This window comes from Galeopterus variegatus, unplaced genomic scaffold (assembly GCF_000696425.1).
Source record: "Galeopterus variegatus unplaced genomic scaffold, G_variegatus-3.0.2 Scaffold351, whole genome shotgun sequence".
NCBI lineage: Eukaryota > Metazoa > Chordata > Mammalia > Dermoptera > Cynocephalidae > Galeopterus > Galeopterus variegatus.
In genome coordinates this window covers 172929-188976 of record NW_007726462.1, presented here as the reverse complement: position 1 = coordinate 188976, position 16048 = coordinate 172929, and the positions used below count along the sequence as shown (strand labels likewise).

Here is a 16048-nt window from a genome sequence, read left to right as displayed (position 1 = left end):
ATCTGGAGGAGTCCACAGTGTTACTCCCAGCAGGGGACACCCTCCAGTCACTTTGTCTGGACTCCTTTCAACCCAACTTCTTCCCAGCAGGAGGGAACATCACAGGAGTGGAGGGAAGGGGAAGGGAGGGGCCTGGGGCCAGTTCTCAGCCCTGTGTCTGAGGGATCCACCCAGAGGGGTTCTCCTGGGCTCTTCCTCTATTTAGGGATGCACCAACTCTGAGTGGTCAGGTGGAAGCAAGCTAGAAACACAGCAGGAACAAGCCATGCTAGCTGGCACACCCACAGTGTGGGCACAAGTAAAACAAGGGAGTCCATTGAGGAGGGTCCTGTGTTAATCAGAGGCGATGATGGAGGCCTGGACCTGGCTGCACCAGGGGAAGTGTGGGGAAGGATTCTGAGTATTTTCCGACAGTAGAGTGGTGGATTTCCTGATGGAATAGCACACGTACATCAAACACATACATATTTTTACGGATGATCTTCCATGGTGGAATCCAATGGTGGAGACTTTAGGACAGACATTTCTCACAGCGGAGGATCTTCTTGGGTCACCACAGTTGAGTTAGGCTTGGGAAGTGGAGGTTCCAACGTGGAATCGTATGTCTTCTTCCAGGACATAGTGTCTGCCCCGTCCGTTCTGCTGTGTCATGATATGCAGCACAGATGAAAATGGCAACTTCCAGGCCCTTCCTCCTGCTCGACCTCCTTGTGTACCTCATCTTGGTCCAGCTACCCACCCCATGCTCAGGTAGGAAATGATTCTGCTTCTGTGTGTCTGAAGCAGACATTACCTGTTCACGCCCACTGAGAACCTGGACGTCCCATCTGAAGTGAAGGGTCACCCACCATTAAGAGACAAGCTGAGCTTCTGTTAGGCTCGTGTTCCTCTCTGGACTCTTTCTACCTTGTCTTCCCTGCCTGAGAACTACCCTTTCTCTCATGGCCCCGACTCTAACCCCTCTGATGGAGCTTTCCCCTTTGGCTGACCAGCTCACTTTGCTGTGATTGGACCCGCTGGGCCCATCCTGGCTATGGTGGGTGAAGATGCTGATCTGCCCTGTCACCTGTCCCCAGCGATGAGTGCAGAGTCCATGGAGCTGAGGTGGGTGAGGTCTAGCCTTAGGCAGGAGGTGAACGTCTATGCAGATGGGAAGGAAGTGGAAGACAAACAGGTCACAGCCTATCGAGGGAGAACTTCGATTCTAAGAGACGGCATCAGTGCAGGGAAGGCTGCTCTCCGAATATAAAACGTCAGAGCCTCTGACAGTGGAAACTACCTCTGTTATTTCCAAGATGGCAAATTCTATGAAAACGCCATCGTGGAGCTGAAGGTTGCAGGTGAGCCTCCGGGTTTTGTTCTGAAATGTTTCCTCCCTGGGACCTGGGGGAAGAGGCAGAGTTCCAGATGTCTTGGTGCAGTCTCTTGCCCTGTGGCTCTGGTTGGGTTTGGACAGTGGGGAGCTGTAGCAGAGGATATGGGGAGGGAGACCCTGCAGGATTGCCTCTGGCTGGCTGCATGCCCTTGCCTAGGATCACAACTCCTCTCATGGATACCGTCCACACAAGACTCTCATCTTTTAGGTCTTCAAAGCAGCTCCTTCTTCTCCTCCTTTGTGTATAGGGGTGGGGGCTGATATCCCATTGTAAATGGCCCTGGGGTACCGCACCAGTCCATGTAGTTTTCCCCTCACCACCACCACACTTTATAAACTGCTCCTGAGTGAAACCTCACTGAGATATCCAATGTGCCTGTGCCATCTCTCCTGGTGAGACCCTCCCTGGTGCAGGAGGCTTCCAGGAATGTAGGCTGCTTTATCCTTCCACAGCACTGGGTTCTGATCCTCACATGGAAATGAAGGGTTATGAGGATGGAGGGATCCACGTGGACTGCACCTCCACTGGCTGGTACCCCCAGCCCCAAATGCAGTGGAGAGATGCCAAGGGACACAGCATCCCAGCTGTGGCAGCGCCTGTGGTTGCCGACGAAGCAGGACTGTATGCAGTGGCAGCATCCGTGGTCCTGAGAGGTGGCTCTGGGGAGGGGCCATCCTGTACCATCAAAAATTCCCTCATCAGCCAGGAAAAGACAGCCAGGATTTCCATCGCAGGTCGGTACCCTTCTGGGCCTCAGGTATACCGAGCTGGACCTTGGCTATGGAAAGAAGGAGGGCGTGTGATTCTCCCCCGTGTGAGTCTCTCCTGCTGACCTGGGTCCTTGCAGTGAATAAAAGGACCAGAGCAGGGACCTGGAGCCTCCTCCTTCCTCCAAGGGAGCTTCTCTCCTCCATAAATCTGGTTATGCCACTAACATTTACTGAAATTTTCCTGTCCAAAACTGCTACAGGCAAAGGGAATTGGATAGAAATGGTCAAGGTATGTTCTTTGCAAAGTCAAATGAGAAAATGGGGGAAAACTGTATTTACAACTCATATCATAAAGAACAAGCTAATCCCCTTGAAATAGGAGGTTTAGAAGACTGTAATAGAAAAATTAGCAAAGAACATGAATTATTAGCTTACAGAAAAGGAAATAACACAGAAAAAGATTCTCAATATCACTCATTAGAGAAACGAATATTAAAGAATTTTTCATTCATGTTATTGGCAAAATAAAACTAAGTTGGTTGATAACACATGTTGATGGCCGGAATGGGGGAGGCAGCAACTCTTAGGCATTTGCTATATTAATTTGTTGTTTTTTGGTTTTTGGGGTCTTTTTTTGTTTGTTTTTTGGCAGCTGGCCCATTCCAGGATCTGAACCCTTGACCTTGCTCTGACCAACTGAGCTTACCAGCAAGTCCTGAATTGTTTTATTTTTGATATACATGAGCATAACCACTATTGGAGGCTATCCAGTGTCTATCCAGACGACATATTTGTTGATTCTGGAGCTGGCCAGTTAGTTCAGTTGGTTAGAGCATGGTGCTAATAATATCAGCTCCAGGGCTGGATTCCTGTACTGCCCAGCGGCCAAAAAGAAATCAATAAAATTCTACTTTTTGGAATTTATCTGACAGATCAGATTGCCTCTATGTGGGATGACCCACGTGAAATGCTATTTCTCATACCATTATGATTGCACAAAGTTACAAGCTATGCAAATGTTTCCTGATGGGGAACTTCCATACAAGGAAATACTGCACAGGTGTGAATGGAAACAAGGAAATTCTCGCTATACTAATATAGAAAAATTTCCGAGGTACAGTTTACACAGAAAGAGCAAGATGCAGAGCAATGAACATAGAATGCTATCTTTAGTGTAAAGAAGACGAAAAGTAGGAATATATTTCTATTTATGTTTTCTAAATTTAACAGTTATACAACACTCGCTATATGTCAACCACTTTCTAAGCATTCATTTCACCCCTCTAACGTCAGGAGTAGGTGCTATTATTACCCCACTTTACCCATAAGGACACTAGGAACACACAGTTAAGTAACTAGTCCAGGGTCGCACTGCTAGTCAAGTGGAGGAGTCACAATTAGAACCCAGGCCCTCCGGCTCCACAGTTTATGTTCTTCACCATCATATTAAGCTGACAAATGAGAAGCTAATCGATGGGGGAGAGAGGAGGAGGGCTGTGTGGTGAGAGACTTGGGTATTAGAAAGTATCTCCATGCTCGTGGCGCTCATGTCACTCGCTATCCGTGCGACAGGCTCACGTGCACGGTGCTCTGACCCTTTAGGAAGAGAAACATGACTTGCTCTCATGGGGTAAATGAGCGGCCCCCCCAAGCGGGTGAGCAGCTGAAGCTCCGGACCCACAGGCTGGGGAGGGGGCTGGCGTGTCCCACCCACTGCCCACAGCCCAGGCCCTTCATCCCCTTGTCCCCTCGCAGGCCCCTTCTTCAGGAGCGCCCAGCCCTGGATCACAGCCCTGGCAGCGACCCTGCTGGCCTTGTTGCTGCTTCTCGCAGGGGCCGGTTACTTCCTGTGGCGACAGCAGGAGGAGAAAAAGGCTCTGTCCCAGGAGAAAGATCGAGAACAGGAAGAGAAAGAAAAGGCTCAGGCCGAAAAGGAGCAGGAACGAAACGCGAGAGGTATCTGGCCTTGGCAGGGAATCGAACCCCTGGCTTCCAGGCCTGCGCCCGAACACCTCACCCCCATCCCCACCCAGGCGCTGTGTAGTTGCTAAGGTTTATTTTCCAGAAGGTCCCCTCTCTGCTAACAGTTCATGACTGTTTCTGCTTATTTTCCAGAGAAGCTCCAGGAGGAACTCAGTAAGTTACCATGTCCCCAGAGAGCAGGTGTGGCTTCCTATCCGTGCTTTAAGCCACTCGATGACTCTTCCTGTCTATTCCGTTGCAGAGTGGAGAAAAATCCAGTACATGACTCGTGAGTGGCCCTGACATTTTCTCACAATTCTAATCTCAGACTCTCTGCTTGGGTAGTTTCCAGCCCTAGCCCTTTGCCCAGGGTTGACAAATGACCGCAGATCCTTTTACTGTGAGAAAGAAAATAGGTGTGACTGTTTGGGGGGACACCCAGGAGTGTCTCTTTTTCTCCTTTTGTTTCAATTATTTGATTTTATTTGAAGGACAGCACAGGCCTTCAATCTCTCTCCTCTAGGGGCCCACAACCCTTTAGCCCCAGAAAGCACAGAGGAAAATGCAGGATACAATTGAAAAGTGAAGGGGAGAGGAGGACGGAACAACAGATGAGGTGCCTTCTCTATGCCAGGATCCGCACTAGCTGCTTTACATTCTCTGGGGGACGCGGAGAAGGAATGAAGAATGGACGATTATAAGGAAAGGGAAAATCGGAAAAGATGGAGGGGGAAATCTGTCCCTCGTAAACAGGAGTAGCTATAGTGACTCAGTTCTTACACACTTACTGTATCTGCTATGGAAAATTAGTCCCAGAAATTTCCTCATTAAGTTCCCCAAATTCTTTTCAGAAGGAGGCAGGAAATAGCACAGATTGAGACAGATGGATCTTGTACACTTGCACATACACACATAGACATGGCGACACCTTCTCCCAGATACAGGAGCATAGGTACACACAGTAGATCAGCCGGACCACAGGTGGGAAGACACTCACACGGTGCCTGCGGCATCACTAGGGGGCCATTGATGTTCCCTGACTTGAAATGAAGGAGGAGAGGGGAGGAGAGCCTTGTACATGCACAGAGAGAAGGTAGGGAAGGGGGGAGGTCAAAAAGAAGGGAAAGGGGATGACCTAGACATGGCAGAGTCCAGGTGACATCTATTCGCTTCTTCCATTGTAGGTGGGGAGAAGTCTTCAGCCTATGCTGGTGAGTGACCCCGAAGCTCTCTGAGTTTCCTGGGACATGTGCCCTGAACATTTGGGGGGGGGGCAAAAAGAAGGGAAAGGGGATGACCCAGACATGGCAGAGTCCAGGTGACATCTATTCGCTTCTTCCATTGTAGGTGGGGAGAAGTCTTCAGCCTATGCTGGTGAGTGACCCTGAAGTTCTCTGAGTTTCCTGGGACATGTGCCCCGAACATTTCAACCTTTTCTCTGAAGGGACCCATTGGCGTTGTCACTAGGAATAATGAGATCAAAACCAAACGCTCATTTTCTGTGGGTTCCATGTCTGCTCTTCCAGAGGCTTTGAGAGAACCCTCCCCCTGCTGGACCACTTGCTCACCCCCTAGCAAAGCCTGTCCACGTAGCCCATGGCCCTCATGACAGAGGGGACACAGTCCACCATTAGTGAGAAGTCGCCGCCCCTGATCCATCAGAGCTGTGGAGGAGGGAAGCTGGGCCTTGGAGAGATTATGCAGAAAGAGGGAAAGACAGGACTTAATGAGGAGAATGGGGTGGGGGCAACGACAGAAATACTGACCTTTTCCTGGTCTGTCTCCTCCTCTCAGAATGGAAAGACGCCCTCTTCCAAGCTGGTGAGTGAATCACTGCAGCCCAGCAACCTGATGGGCCCTATTCCTTTTTCTCTCCAACTCTTGAGATTTGGGGAAGGAAAGTCCCCACAAGTAGGAGAGTTTTCGGTGGGTGGCTTTAGTTCCCAATCAGAAAGGTGTGCCTAAGTCCAGGGCCCTTCCTGCTGAGAGCCCAGGGAACTGGGGAGGGTTGCTGTCCTGGGCTTCCAGAGACCTTCATGGGAAGGAGGAGGCATGAAGGGTGGAGCCGAGGGGGAGAGGGAGGCTGCAGGACCCTGCAGGGGATGAGGATGGGAAACGCCAAGGGGAGAAGGTAGCATACAGGGAACTTTGCCTCTCCAGGGCTTCATGCCACCTAGTGTCTCTGCGTGTCCTGTGATGAGATAATGTGTCTGAGCGTTGGCTTTCACATCGTTAGACGATGATTGTACCTCCTATGCTGGGAGGTGTAAGGTAAATACTGAAGGAGTATGTATTAGCCGAAAAGCTAGCAAGAAAGATGGCATATTCAAAATAAGTGGTTGAAGAGGGTTTGGAGAAAGCAGGGTCAAGGGAAACCAGCGAGGGAAAGTGCGGTGTCCCAGGCCTCACAGCAGTGGGGAGCTGTCTCCAGCCCTAGGCTTGGAGGGATGGGGAGGCGGGCAGTTCTTGGAGGCCAGAGGAAACTGCAGCTCCAAAACAGGCTGCCTCCAAAGAGTCCTGCCTTTGTCAGAGCAACACCATCTGATCCTTCCAGTCTTCTGCCAGGGCCTCCCACTGGCCACACTCAACAGGAAATCAGAGGACAAGGGAGCCCAGAGATGCTGTCCATACAGGACAGATTCCTGGGACCCAGAAGAGGTTGGATGTGGGGGCACATAAAGCCCCCACCATAGCCCCTAGCACAGAGAAGGCATGGCACCTGTTACATGTCAGGTGCGTCCTCTGTGCCTTGCCCTGGTCTGCGTGAGTTACACTGTTGAGTTATACAACCCTAGAGATTAGTACTTTTATCCCCACTTTTCAGGTAAGGAAATGCTTCAGGTAAGGCTCAGTGATGTTCCATCACTTGGATGTGTGGAAAGAGAGACTATGCAGAAATGTCATTCAGCTCACGAGTGGTAGAGTGACAAGTGTAAGTCAAATGTATGTGACTAGAAAGCTGAAATGGGCAGGGTCAATTTTGGGAAGGAAATAAGGAAAAGGTAGAAGGAAGGAATCTTGTTGCCTCCTGAGCCAGCGTCAGGATATCTTGCTAGGCAGACCTTGACCGTCATTTCACACTCCCCTTCCCCACTGGACACAGGACCCCCGAGGCCTTCTCCCATATTAGTAACTAGAGTCACATTCAGAGCAGGCTAGGGGTGCCAAGCTCTGGACTCGCCTCCTGGGCAAGGCTCAGGCCTTGAATGCTGAAGTTTTGAGGTCCAGGAAGAATGGCTGAGTCCACAGACACATCTTCAAACTCTCTGCAGCTGACGTGATTCTGGATCCAGACACAGCAAACCCCATCCTCCTTGTTTCTGAGGACCAGAGGAGTGTCCAGCGTGCAGAGGAGCCACAGGATCTGCCAGACAGCCCTGAGAGATTTGATTGGCGTTACTGCGTGCTTGGCTGTGACAGCTTCACGGCAGGGAGGCATTACTGGGAGGTAGAAGTGGGGGACAGGAAAGAGTGGCACATCGGGGTGTGTAGAGAGAACGTGGAGAGAAAAGGTTGGGTTAAAATGATACCCGAGAATGGATACTGGACTATGGGGCTATCTGATGGGGATAAGTATCGTGCTCTCACAGAGCCCAGGACAGAACTGAAGATTGCCGAGCCCCCTAGAAGAGTGGGGGTGTTCCTGGACTATGAGGCTGGAGAGGTCTCGTTCTACAATGCTCTGGATGGCTCTCATGTCTACACCTTTCCCCACACCTCCTTCTCTGGGCCTCTGTGTCCTGTTTTCAGAATTCTGACTTTCGAGCCCACCGCCCTGACCATTTGCCCTGTGTCAAAAGGAGTGAAAAGTCCCTTTGTCCCTGACCTAGTGTCTGACCTTTCCCTGGAGACCCCAGTGACCCTGGGCTTAGCTAATGGGAGATGGGAGCCTCAGGTTGATGTAAGGTCTCTGCTTCTCCCTGCCCAGTCTGGAGCTGAGGGTGTCCTCCTCCAAAGCAGCCAGTGACAACTGCACAGACTGAGGCACTTTACTGGAAATAATTCAATTATCCCCTATGACAGTTCTTTGTGTTTGGTGCCATCGCGGAGCCATAATCAAACTTCCTACGTTCTAGGTCTCTAAGAAGTGTAGCTAATAACCTAGTGATTGTCCAGTATACATGAATTTGGGAGAAAGGAAGCTAGAAGAACTTCAGGGTTTTTTTAACTGTACTATGGAATTCGCTTCCTGAAAACGGGTCTATCCACCCTTGATCATCGGTGGATGTTAAACTGATAATCCTTTCAAATGAAGGACACTACAGAAAAGCTCCTCTTCGTTATCATTCCTATTATTGCTTCCCCACTGCATCCCTTTCCCTTGCATGTAGTGGTTAAGTTATATTTGTTCGATACATTTATTAGTAATCGTCACTCCTCGACTGGTATTTTTCTGGACTCTGAAAAGTCTGCTCACCCACACTCTCCCCAGAGTTTCACAGCTTACCTCATTGAAACATCTGCAAAAAATCTTTATTATATTAGTTTCCCATTGCTGCTGTAATGAATTACTACAAACTTAGAGACTTAAAGCAACACAAATTTTATGTTTAAAAAGTTTATTGGAAAATAATCGAATAAACGTATTTGTGGGGCACAGAGTTGAATACCAATACCTATGTGTAGTGTGTGATGATCAAATCAGGGTAATTAGCATGTTCATCATTACAGAACATAATCATTCCTTGCAACACAAAGTTATTATCTCACATGTCTGTAGGTCAGAAGTCTGACATAGATCTCACTGGGCTAAAATCAAGGTGTCTGCGGGCTGACTTCCATTCTAGAGGTTCTAGGGAAGAATTTGTTTCCATGTTTGTTCAGATTGTTGGAAGAATTCAGGTCCTTGAAGTTAGAGGACTGAAGCCACCATTCCTTGCAGATTGTCACCGGAGGGCTGTTCCCAGCTTCTAGAGGCTGCCAACCCTGGCTCCTGACTCTCTTCCTTCATCTTCAAATGGGCAACAGTGGGCTGAGTCCCTTTCGATCTTTGAATTTCTCTTTGTTCTTCTTCCAGGGCATCTGTCTGATTCTTCTGCCTCCTACTTTCAAGGACTCATAAGATTAGATTGAGTCTACCAATATAATTCAGAATAATCTCCCTATTTTAAGGTCCATAACCTTAATTTCATTTGTAAGGTCCATTTTGCCATGTAATACATCATATTCACAAGTTTCACAGTGGGCATCATTGGAGGGAGGAACGTTATTCAGCCAACCACGCTTATTTGGGAAGTGATCCCAGGAAATACCAGTGCAGAAATAAAGTGAGACAGAGTAGGGAGAAAGCCAATTAAGAGAGAAATAGTACAAAGAGCTCATTCATGGATCTGTTACCATGTAGACAACTGGGTTCGAACTTGGACTCTCTATGAAACCATATAAAATTGTGGGATAAATCTCAAAGTCCTCTCAGGGATAGTAAGCCTGGGGCATTTACCCACAAAGCGCATCCTCTTTTATTTGAACTGGTTGAAGGTTGCCCCTGGAGCTATTAATTCTCCTGCACTTCTAGGCTGGACCATGCGTTGCAAGAGAGTAAATACCACTGATATTGGAGAAAGCTCTCAGGTGGAGGAGAAGAAAGGCAGGCACGTGAGGTCTGAAGTTGTTATCCTTGGAGGAAACCGTCTGCCTCAGCTATTGGTGAACTGAGATGGGCCAAGAGGATACGGGATGAGGTATTAACAGCATCTGTTTACAGGGCTCTGCCTCTGAGAACATGGTGAGTGCCGGTTAAGTTCTGTCTGCCCACCCTCTCCCCCAGGTGAGGGATGCCTCCACCCCCATCCATTTAGCAGTAGTGACCTGTCTTCCAACACGTGTCCATATCACATGGCCCCAGGCCCCACCACAGGGACTGGATCTGAGATGGACATCTGACCCAATCTAGGCTAGAGGACTTCCCTTCATGGTTTCCACTGAATTTTTAATTTTTGTTTTGTTTTGTCGTTGGCTGGTGTACATAGGGATCCATCCCTGGACCATGGTGTTATCAGCACTGTGCTCTAACCAACTGAGCTAATTAGCCAGACCTTTTTTTTTTTTTTGGTGGCTGGCCAGTAAAGGTTGACTGAATTTTTCAGTGACATGTAATCAGTTACACCTATAGCAGGGGTGCACGAGAATTGTGGGAAGGACTCTTCCACTCACAATGTGGTCCGGAAAATCAAAGGAAGGTGGACTGCAGAGAGACAGGACTGAAGCAAAAGTGCAGAGAGAAGGCTTGAAGATGGAAGGAGTTTGTGCAACCTTCCCATGTTTTGCTCCTTTGGGGGCCTGTTAGAATGAGAAGGACTGAAGGCATGTTGGGGTCTAAAGCCAAGTGGCTTTAGAAAAAAAAAAAGACACAGTTTTTTCTTAACATGCCTTTCTCTGAGTTCCATCTTTTCCCATAGTTATTTGATATTTTGAACCTTGGTTAAGGTGCAGACTGACAGTATTTACATAAAAGTAAAGCTGTTTTCCAGTCAGCCTGGGGTTGCAAACTTGCGTGAGATACATAAAAATCGAGTCCCTGAGAAACCATAGAAGACTTCCATAAAGCTATGCTGATTCCACCCAGAAGCAAATCAGAAATCCTGCAGGGCCCTTTGACAACACCAAAGAGGAGAACAGAGTCAGATGAAGCCTTGATGAGTATTTGCACCTGGCCCCTCACACATCCCCCTCCCTTCTGCTTTTCATTTCCCTCATTCCATTCCCTAAACTCCCTCTTTCAAAAACCCTCGATAAATCTGAGTCTTTGAGATGGCTTTAGTCTGGCCATTCTCTTTCTGGTTTACCGGAGAGATGGGTTGCCCTAACATCTGTAAATTCTTTCCTATTCCACCAACATTTGACTTTCAAGTTATTTGTTTTTGTCTGGAGGCAGGCAGCTAGACTTGGATTCAGTAACAGACCCAGTATACGGCTGTGTGTTCTGTGAAATTTGTTCTCTTGGGATGAAGTAAATATACCAGTTACTATTGCTGCAGCCCTAAAAATTAGCAGCTTACACAAGTGTTTTACTATGCCTGTTGATTCTGTGTCAGGAATCTCAATCTGAATATTCACCGTAATATTAAGAATGGCTTTTCTGGGTGCTAAGATGTCTGGACTCATCTGGGATGACACCATGGCTAGAGGTGACTCAAAGGAAGAGATACACCCAGATTTCTTTCAAAGATTGGATTTTATTGCAAAGGAAAAGGGGATCAGAAGTCACTCTGGGTCCTAGCACTTACATGATTGGCATGTATAGCTGGTCCGTGGAGAACCGTACCAAGGTGACTCTCCCCCTCTGTTGACTTGGAGGACCCAAGACAGAATGATTGGATCAGGTCGATACCGTCCAATGTGGCACACCTCACTGGAGTAGACATGGCTTCTTGATAGGCTACCTCATGGGCAGTGGACTCTCTTCCTGTTCAGAACACAGCTGTTTCCCTCTGGCTTAGGGCAGCTGTGGCAGGTACCCAGGCCTGGCTTCACTGGGTGCTTCTTGGACAAATGGCCTCAAAAGCCCCTGGCCTCTACAAAGGCTTCCAATATACTTAGGAGGGGGGGAAAAAAACCCTGAGCATCATTTTGTTCAGATAAAAGCTGTGGCCTGTCCAGGCTCTTCAGCATTTACAGTCCCCTCTTCTGTGCCTTCTCAATAGCAACTCAGTCCTGAGTGGAATGATCAAATACTAATTACATTTATTCTCATTAGTCGCTGAACTCAGAAGCCACTTTAATCATAAACCAGAAGCATCAGGCGATGAGTGAAGCTGCTGTATGAGAAACGGATGGTTAAAGGGTCAGCACAATACAAAAAGCAGTTCTTGGGGCCTTCTGTAGCTTATTCTAATCAAAGATTTCCCTCTGCAGAGTAGAGAAGGAACCTGCTTTGGTATCTTATTCTGGGTCCCTCTGATCCTCCTTCCCTGTCCAAGAACCACTGACCATGGGTGGCCTGATCCTGCTGCCACCTTGCTCTTGGCTCTGGTGCCAGATGAGTTAAGGAACGAGGTCATGCTGTTGGGAAAATGACCTACACAGACCTTTCTCATGCGTGCGTTGAACCACAACTGAGTGCACAGTCAAGGGTGGGCCCGCAGTCAAGAGTGTTACTTGTAAGGAGAGAGGAATGACATCGCCAGATACCTGTCCTGAGAAACAGACACTCCAGTTACTGGGAAGATAACAATTGTTCCCTAAATAACAATTATGCAGGACAGAGTACAGAAACAGCAGAAACTGTGAGTGTCAGAAGAGGCTGAGAACATCCTGAGTTGTTCTTACATGAGGTGGACATCAAGGCCAGGCAAGATTTCAAGAGGCAAAAATGGAGGGAATAGGTCAGGTGAGGGGAATGTCATGGGAAAGGGAGTGCTGGCCCCAGGTGCAGGAGGGACACAGGCAAGGGGGGTCCATTGCTAGTGGGTTAACTGCACAGTTCTCAGTTGAATCAAAAGGGGATCGTAGGACTCCGAGGAAGCATTTAGACACTTGAGGGGACAGTTGAGAACTGAGACTTAGGATGATTACTGTGGAGAAAATCTATTTCCTAGATTTTGGACTGGAGTCTGTGGGGCATGTTGGTGAGGAGGAAAATATGTGTGGGTGTGGGTTGGACCCAACCAGACCATCTCCTGGCAGATGTTAAAGCCTAACTAGGAAGTCTCTCTTCACTTCCATCTTTCTGCCCCCACTAGAATGCCACATGCCTGAAAGGGTTTTCGACTCTCTCTTGGTATCTTCAGCTTCTCTTACCCAGCAGTGGTGAATGAATGACGAAGTCTTCTTAACAGCTGCTGCAGCTGCTGTCTCACTTCCTTCTCTGCCCCTCCCATCAGCCCTTGACTAATCCCTCAATCCTTCCCCTGCCGGCAAATCCAACCCCATCCAACCTCCAAAGCCAGGAACTAGAAAAAGATTCCTCTGGCTTTGCAAAAAAGGCTGCTTATGTTTACATTTTCACTTCTCCACACACACACACAAGCCTCTTCTCGTGGTTAACATCAACGCCACAATCCGCGGGGGTCCTCGGGGCTTTGCAAAAAATGAAAAATGTCTTGCTACTGAAAAAGAAAAAAAAAAAAACAACAACAAAAAACCTGATGATCTCAAAAAGTTATGTGCTGCTTAGGATTGTTTTAAGGTGGTTAGGTATATTCTACCTAGTAACTGGTGACAAAAAAGGCCCAGGGACACCATTGGCTGGCTGACCACAGCCGACCAATCCCGAGCTCCAAACCATTAACAGGCAATCTTGGGACACCGGACACTGAGTGAACGGGTCCCGGGTCTCCGTCTTCCCTTTGTTCCCTGGTGGTGACTGTGCTCATGGGAGCGTTAGAAGGAAAGAGACGACCGGAAAATGGTCCTCGAGGGTCGGCAGAGGAAGACGCGCGGTTAACTGGAGAAGGCAGGAAAGGGAGGGAAGCGCTGCAGCTCCGGGGTGGGCGGGGGGGGGCCGGGAACCTGCTGCGGAGGAAAAACGGGGTCCCTGGGAGAGGGAGCCCCCGGTGGGTGCCCGGCCTGGCTGACAGGGGGGAAGAAGAGAAGGGAGGGAGTGCGGAAGCTGTCAAGTGACAACTGAGGGAGGTGCCCTCTGGCGAGAGACGTGAGCCGAGGAGGGCGGGCACCGCCTGCCGCCGCGTGGTGCTAGTGGCTTATTTCATGGCGCGTCTCACGAACCCACCTGTCAGGAGGCACCTGAACCGTGGGACCAAGGAGGCTGCCCAAGCCGGAAGTTAGGGCGCTGATGCGACCACTTAGTGACGGGCGAGTTTGACGTAGATGGCAGCTGCGGTGCCCAGTCTGCTCTGCCGAGTTCTCCTCTGCTGACTTCTCCTCCTCTGCACCCCTAGGCCCTGGTCCCTGCCTGTCCGGGGTGACTCCGTCCTTGTGCTTATGGAGCCAGCTGCCTCCAGACCCTTCTCCCTGCCGGCCGCCCTTCTCCTCTCCCTGCTCCTCAGCCTGTTTGCCCGAGTCTCAGGTAGGGATGCAGGCCACTTGCTCCTGTCACCTTCTCAGAAAGCAACACCAGCTCTGCAGTCTGCAAAGAGGAGCTAAGGACTGCAGCCCTGTGGACTCTTCTTCTAGTCTGAGCGTGTTCATCAAATTTATACCAGCACAGCCCAAAAGAAATGCATTGAGAGCCACAAAGGCGAGCGGCGTATATAGTTGTAAATTATCAAAAAAATTTTTTTCTACCTTTTATTTTAAAAAGTAAACAGAACCATAAAGTAAATTTTAATAATATATTTCATTTAACTGCAACTAACCAAAAATTAACATTTAAATGCTTTTTACTACAAAATATTACAAATGAAAATTTTAACATTTTTAAATTTTAAATCTTCAAAATCTTGTGTGCATTTTACACTTTCAGGTCATTTTGATTGAAACTAGGCTTGTGGCTCCCCTATTGGAAAGCTGAAGTTCATGCTACACTCAGGCACTGCACTAGATTGGGAAATAGAGGAAAGGCCCTAGGGAGCACAGGTCCTAGAGATGATCAGGGTGAGCTCCTCAATGTGTTGCTAATGAAGCATTAGCAGCCTCAATAGGTACCACTCCCAAGGGTCAGCCACGGCTACTGGTCCCCCAAATTCTTCCTCAGCCCAGGGAGTTCCTGTGGCCTTGGAAAGAATTTCCTTTCCTGCCTGAGATATTTGATGCCTGGTGTCCCCTCTGATTCTTCCCCTTTGTTGGGCAGCTCAGTTTACTGTCATGGGACCAGCAGATCCAATCCTGGCCATGGTGGGAGGCAACATCACATTAAGCTGCCACCTGTCTCCCGAGAAAAATGCTGAGGACATGGAGGTGCGGTGGTTCCGGTCGCAGTTCTCCCCGGCGGTGCTGGTGTACAAGGGTGGGCTAGAGAGAGCAGAGGAGCAGATGGAGGACTACCGAGGAAGAACCACCTTTGTGAGCAATGACATCAGCAGGGGGAGTGTGGCCCTGGTCATACACAACGTCACAGCCCAGGAGGACGGCTTCTACCACTGTTACTTCCAAGAAGGCAGGTCCTATGATGAGGCCATCCTGCGCCTCATGGTGGCAGGTGTATCCTGCACCTCATGGTGGCAGGTGCGTCACTTTATCTTGCTTTGTTGCCTTTGCACAGTGTTCCTTTTGAGGAAACCTTCTCTCTTAACATTGGGCCCATTGCAGACCAGCAGATTTTTGCCTGGAATGCCCTTTATGCGGGGAGGGTGGCTTCTTACTGCCCAAGGGCCACATGAGTGGGTTTTCCCTGCTAAGCTGTGGGCATCACTGCTTGAGAAGCCCACACGATCTCAACTGAGGCCCTGGGCAGGAGAGAGTGGTTAATCCCTGCAGATTATTCTTGTACCTGCCTTATCATTCAAACTGTGCCCTCTTGAGAGTGACAGGAGGCACTGTCAGGCATTGCACTTGCCAAGTGGAATAAACAAGGACTGCCCAGAGAAGGACATGTGCACGTCCAGTTGTTGATAAATATTCATCTTGCCTTTGTCCCTTCCCCCAAACACTGATTGTAGTGAGAGTGGCTGACATTTAAATAGATGATTTTATTAAAGCAAAATGAAGTACACAGGCAAACTTATGTACTAGGCCTGGTGGCCCCACAGAGAAAACAAGGAGAATTAGGCTGGGATGAATTTGTCAAGGCTTTGCAATAGAAGTGGCATTTGAACTGGTATTTCCAGGAGTTTATCAAAAGAGCTTTAAGGGATGACCTCACTCCTGGAGACAATGCATTATTCTTTAGAAGAAATGTTTGAAGACTGGAAAGCCTTTAAGACTCACAAAAATCCATGGTGGTATTTCAGTCCATCAGACCAGTAAAGGTGAGGTTTGGGGACAGTGCAACCTAGCCATGGGTGGGGGTGTCAAATTATAAGTGGTAGGAGACTCCATCTTTGTTACTTGCAACAGCAACATTATACATGATTAATAGAGAATGTCGGGGAAGGAGGGTTTTTTGACCCTTGTGTCCTGACTCTGTTGAAAGCAGTACTTACCGGTTTGCCAGTTAAGATT

The 16048-nt window shown here is 48.7% G+C and overlaps 2 protein-coding genes across 2 annotated transcripts in view; both read left to right on the top strand.

Moving 5' to 3' along the window:
• The first annotated feature begins 671 nt into the window (after nt 1–671).
• LOC103586564 (butyrophilin subfamily 2 member A2-like) overlaps nt 672–16048 on the top strand; it is a 78331-nt gene continuing 62954 nt past the window's right edge. The window contains exons 1-8 of the mRNA XM_008567858.1: nt 672–750; nt 1296–1340; nt 1790–2110; nt 3842–4042; nt 4202–4222; nt 4311–4337; nt 5233–5259; nt 5396–5422. Coding sequence (XP_008566080.1) covers nt 672–750; nt 1296–1340; nt 1790–2110; nt 3842–4042; nt 4202–4222; nt 4311–4337; nt 5233–5259; nt 5396–5422 — 748 coding nt within the window. The remainder of the gene's footprint in view (nt 751–1295; nt 1341–1789; nt 2111–3841; nt 4043–4201; nt 4223–4310; nt 4338–5232; nt 5260–5395; nt 5423–16048) is intronic.
• Nucleotides 5645–8020, top strand: LOC103586560 (butyrophilin subfamily 3 member A3-like). Its single transcript, XM_008567857.1, has 3 exons — nt 5645–5681; nt 5843–5869; nt 7291–8020. Exons 1-3 carry the CDS (start codon nt 5645–5647, stop codon nt 8013–8015), a joined length of 789 nt encoding a protein of 262 aa, XP_008566079.1. The 3' UTR covers nt 8016–8020.

Excerpts from the sequence above, each read along its gene's own strand:
- LOC103586560 (XM_008567857.1), top strand. The coding sequence starts at position 5,645 with ATGGCCCTCATGACAGAGGGGACACAGTCCACCATTA. Across the intron at positions 5,682-5,842 it reads GGGGACACAGTCCACCATTA|AATGGAAAGACGCCCTCTTC; the intron begins GTGAGAAGTCGC and ends TCCTCCTCTCAG. Across the intron at positions 5,870-7,290 it reads AGACGCCCTCTTCCAAGCTG|TCCACAGACACATCTTCAAA; the intron begins GTGAGTGAATCA and ends AGAATGGCTGAG.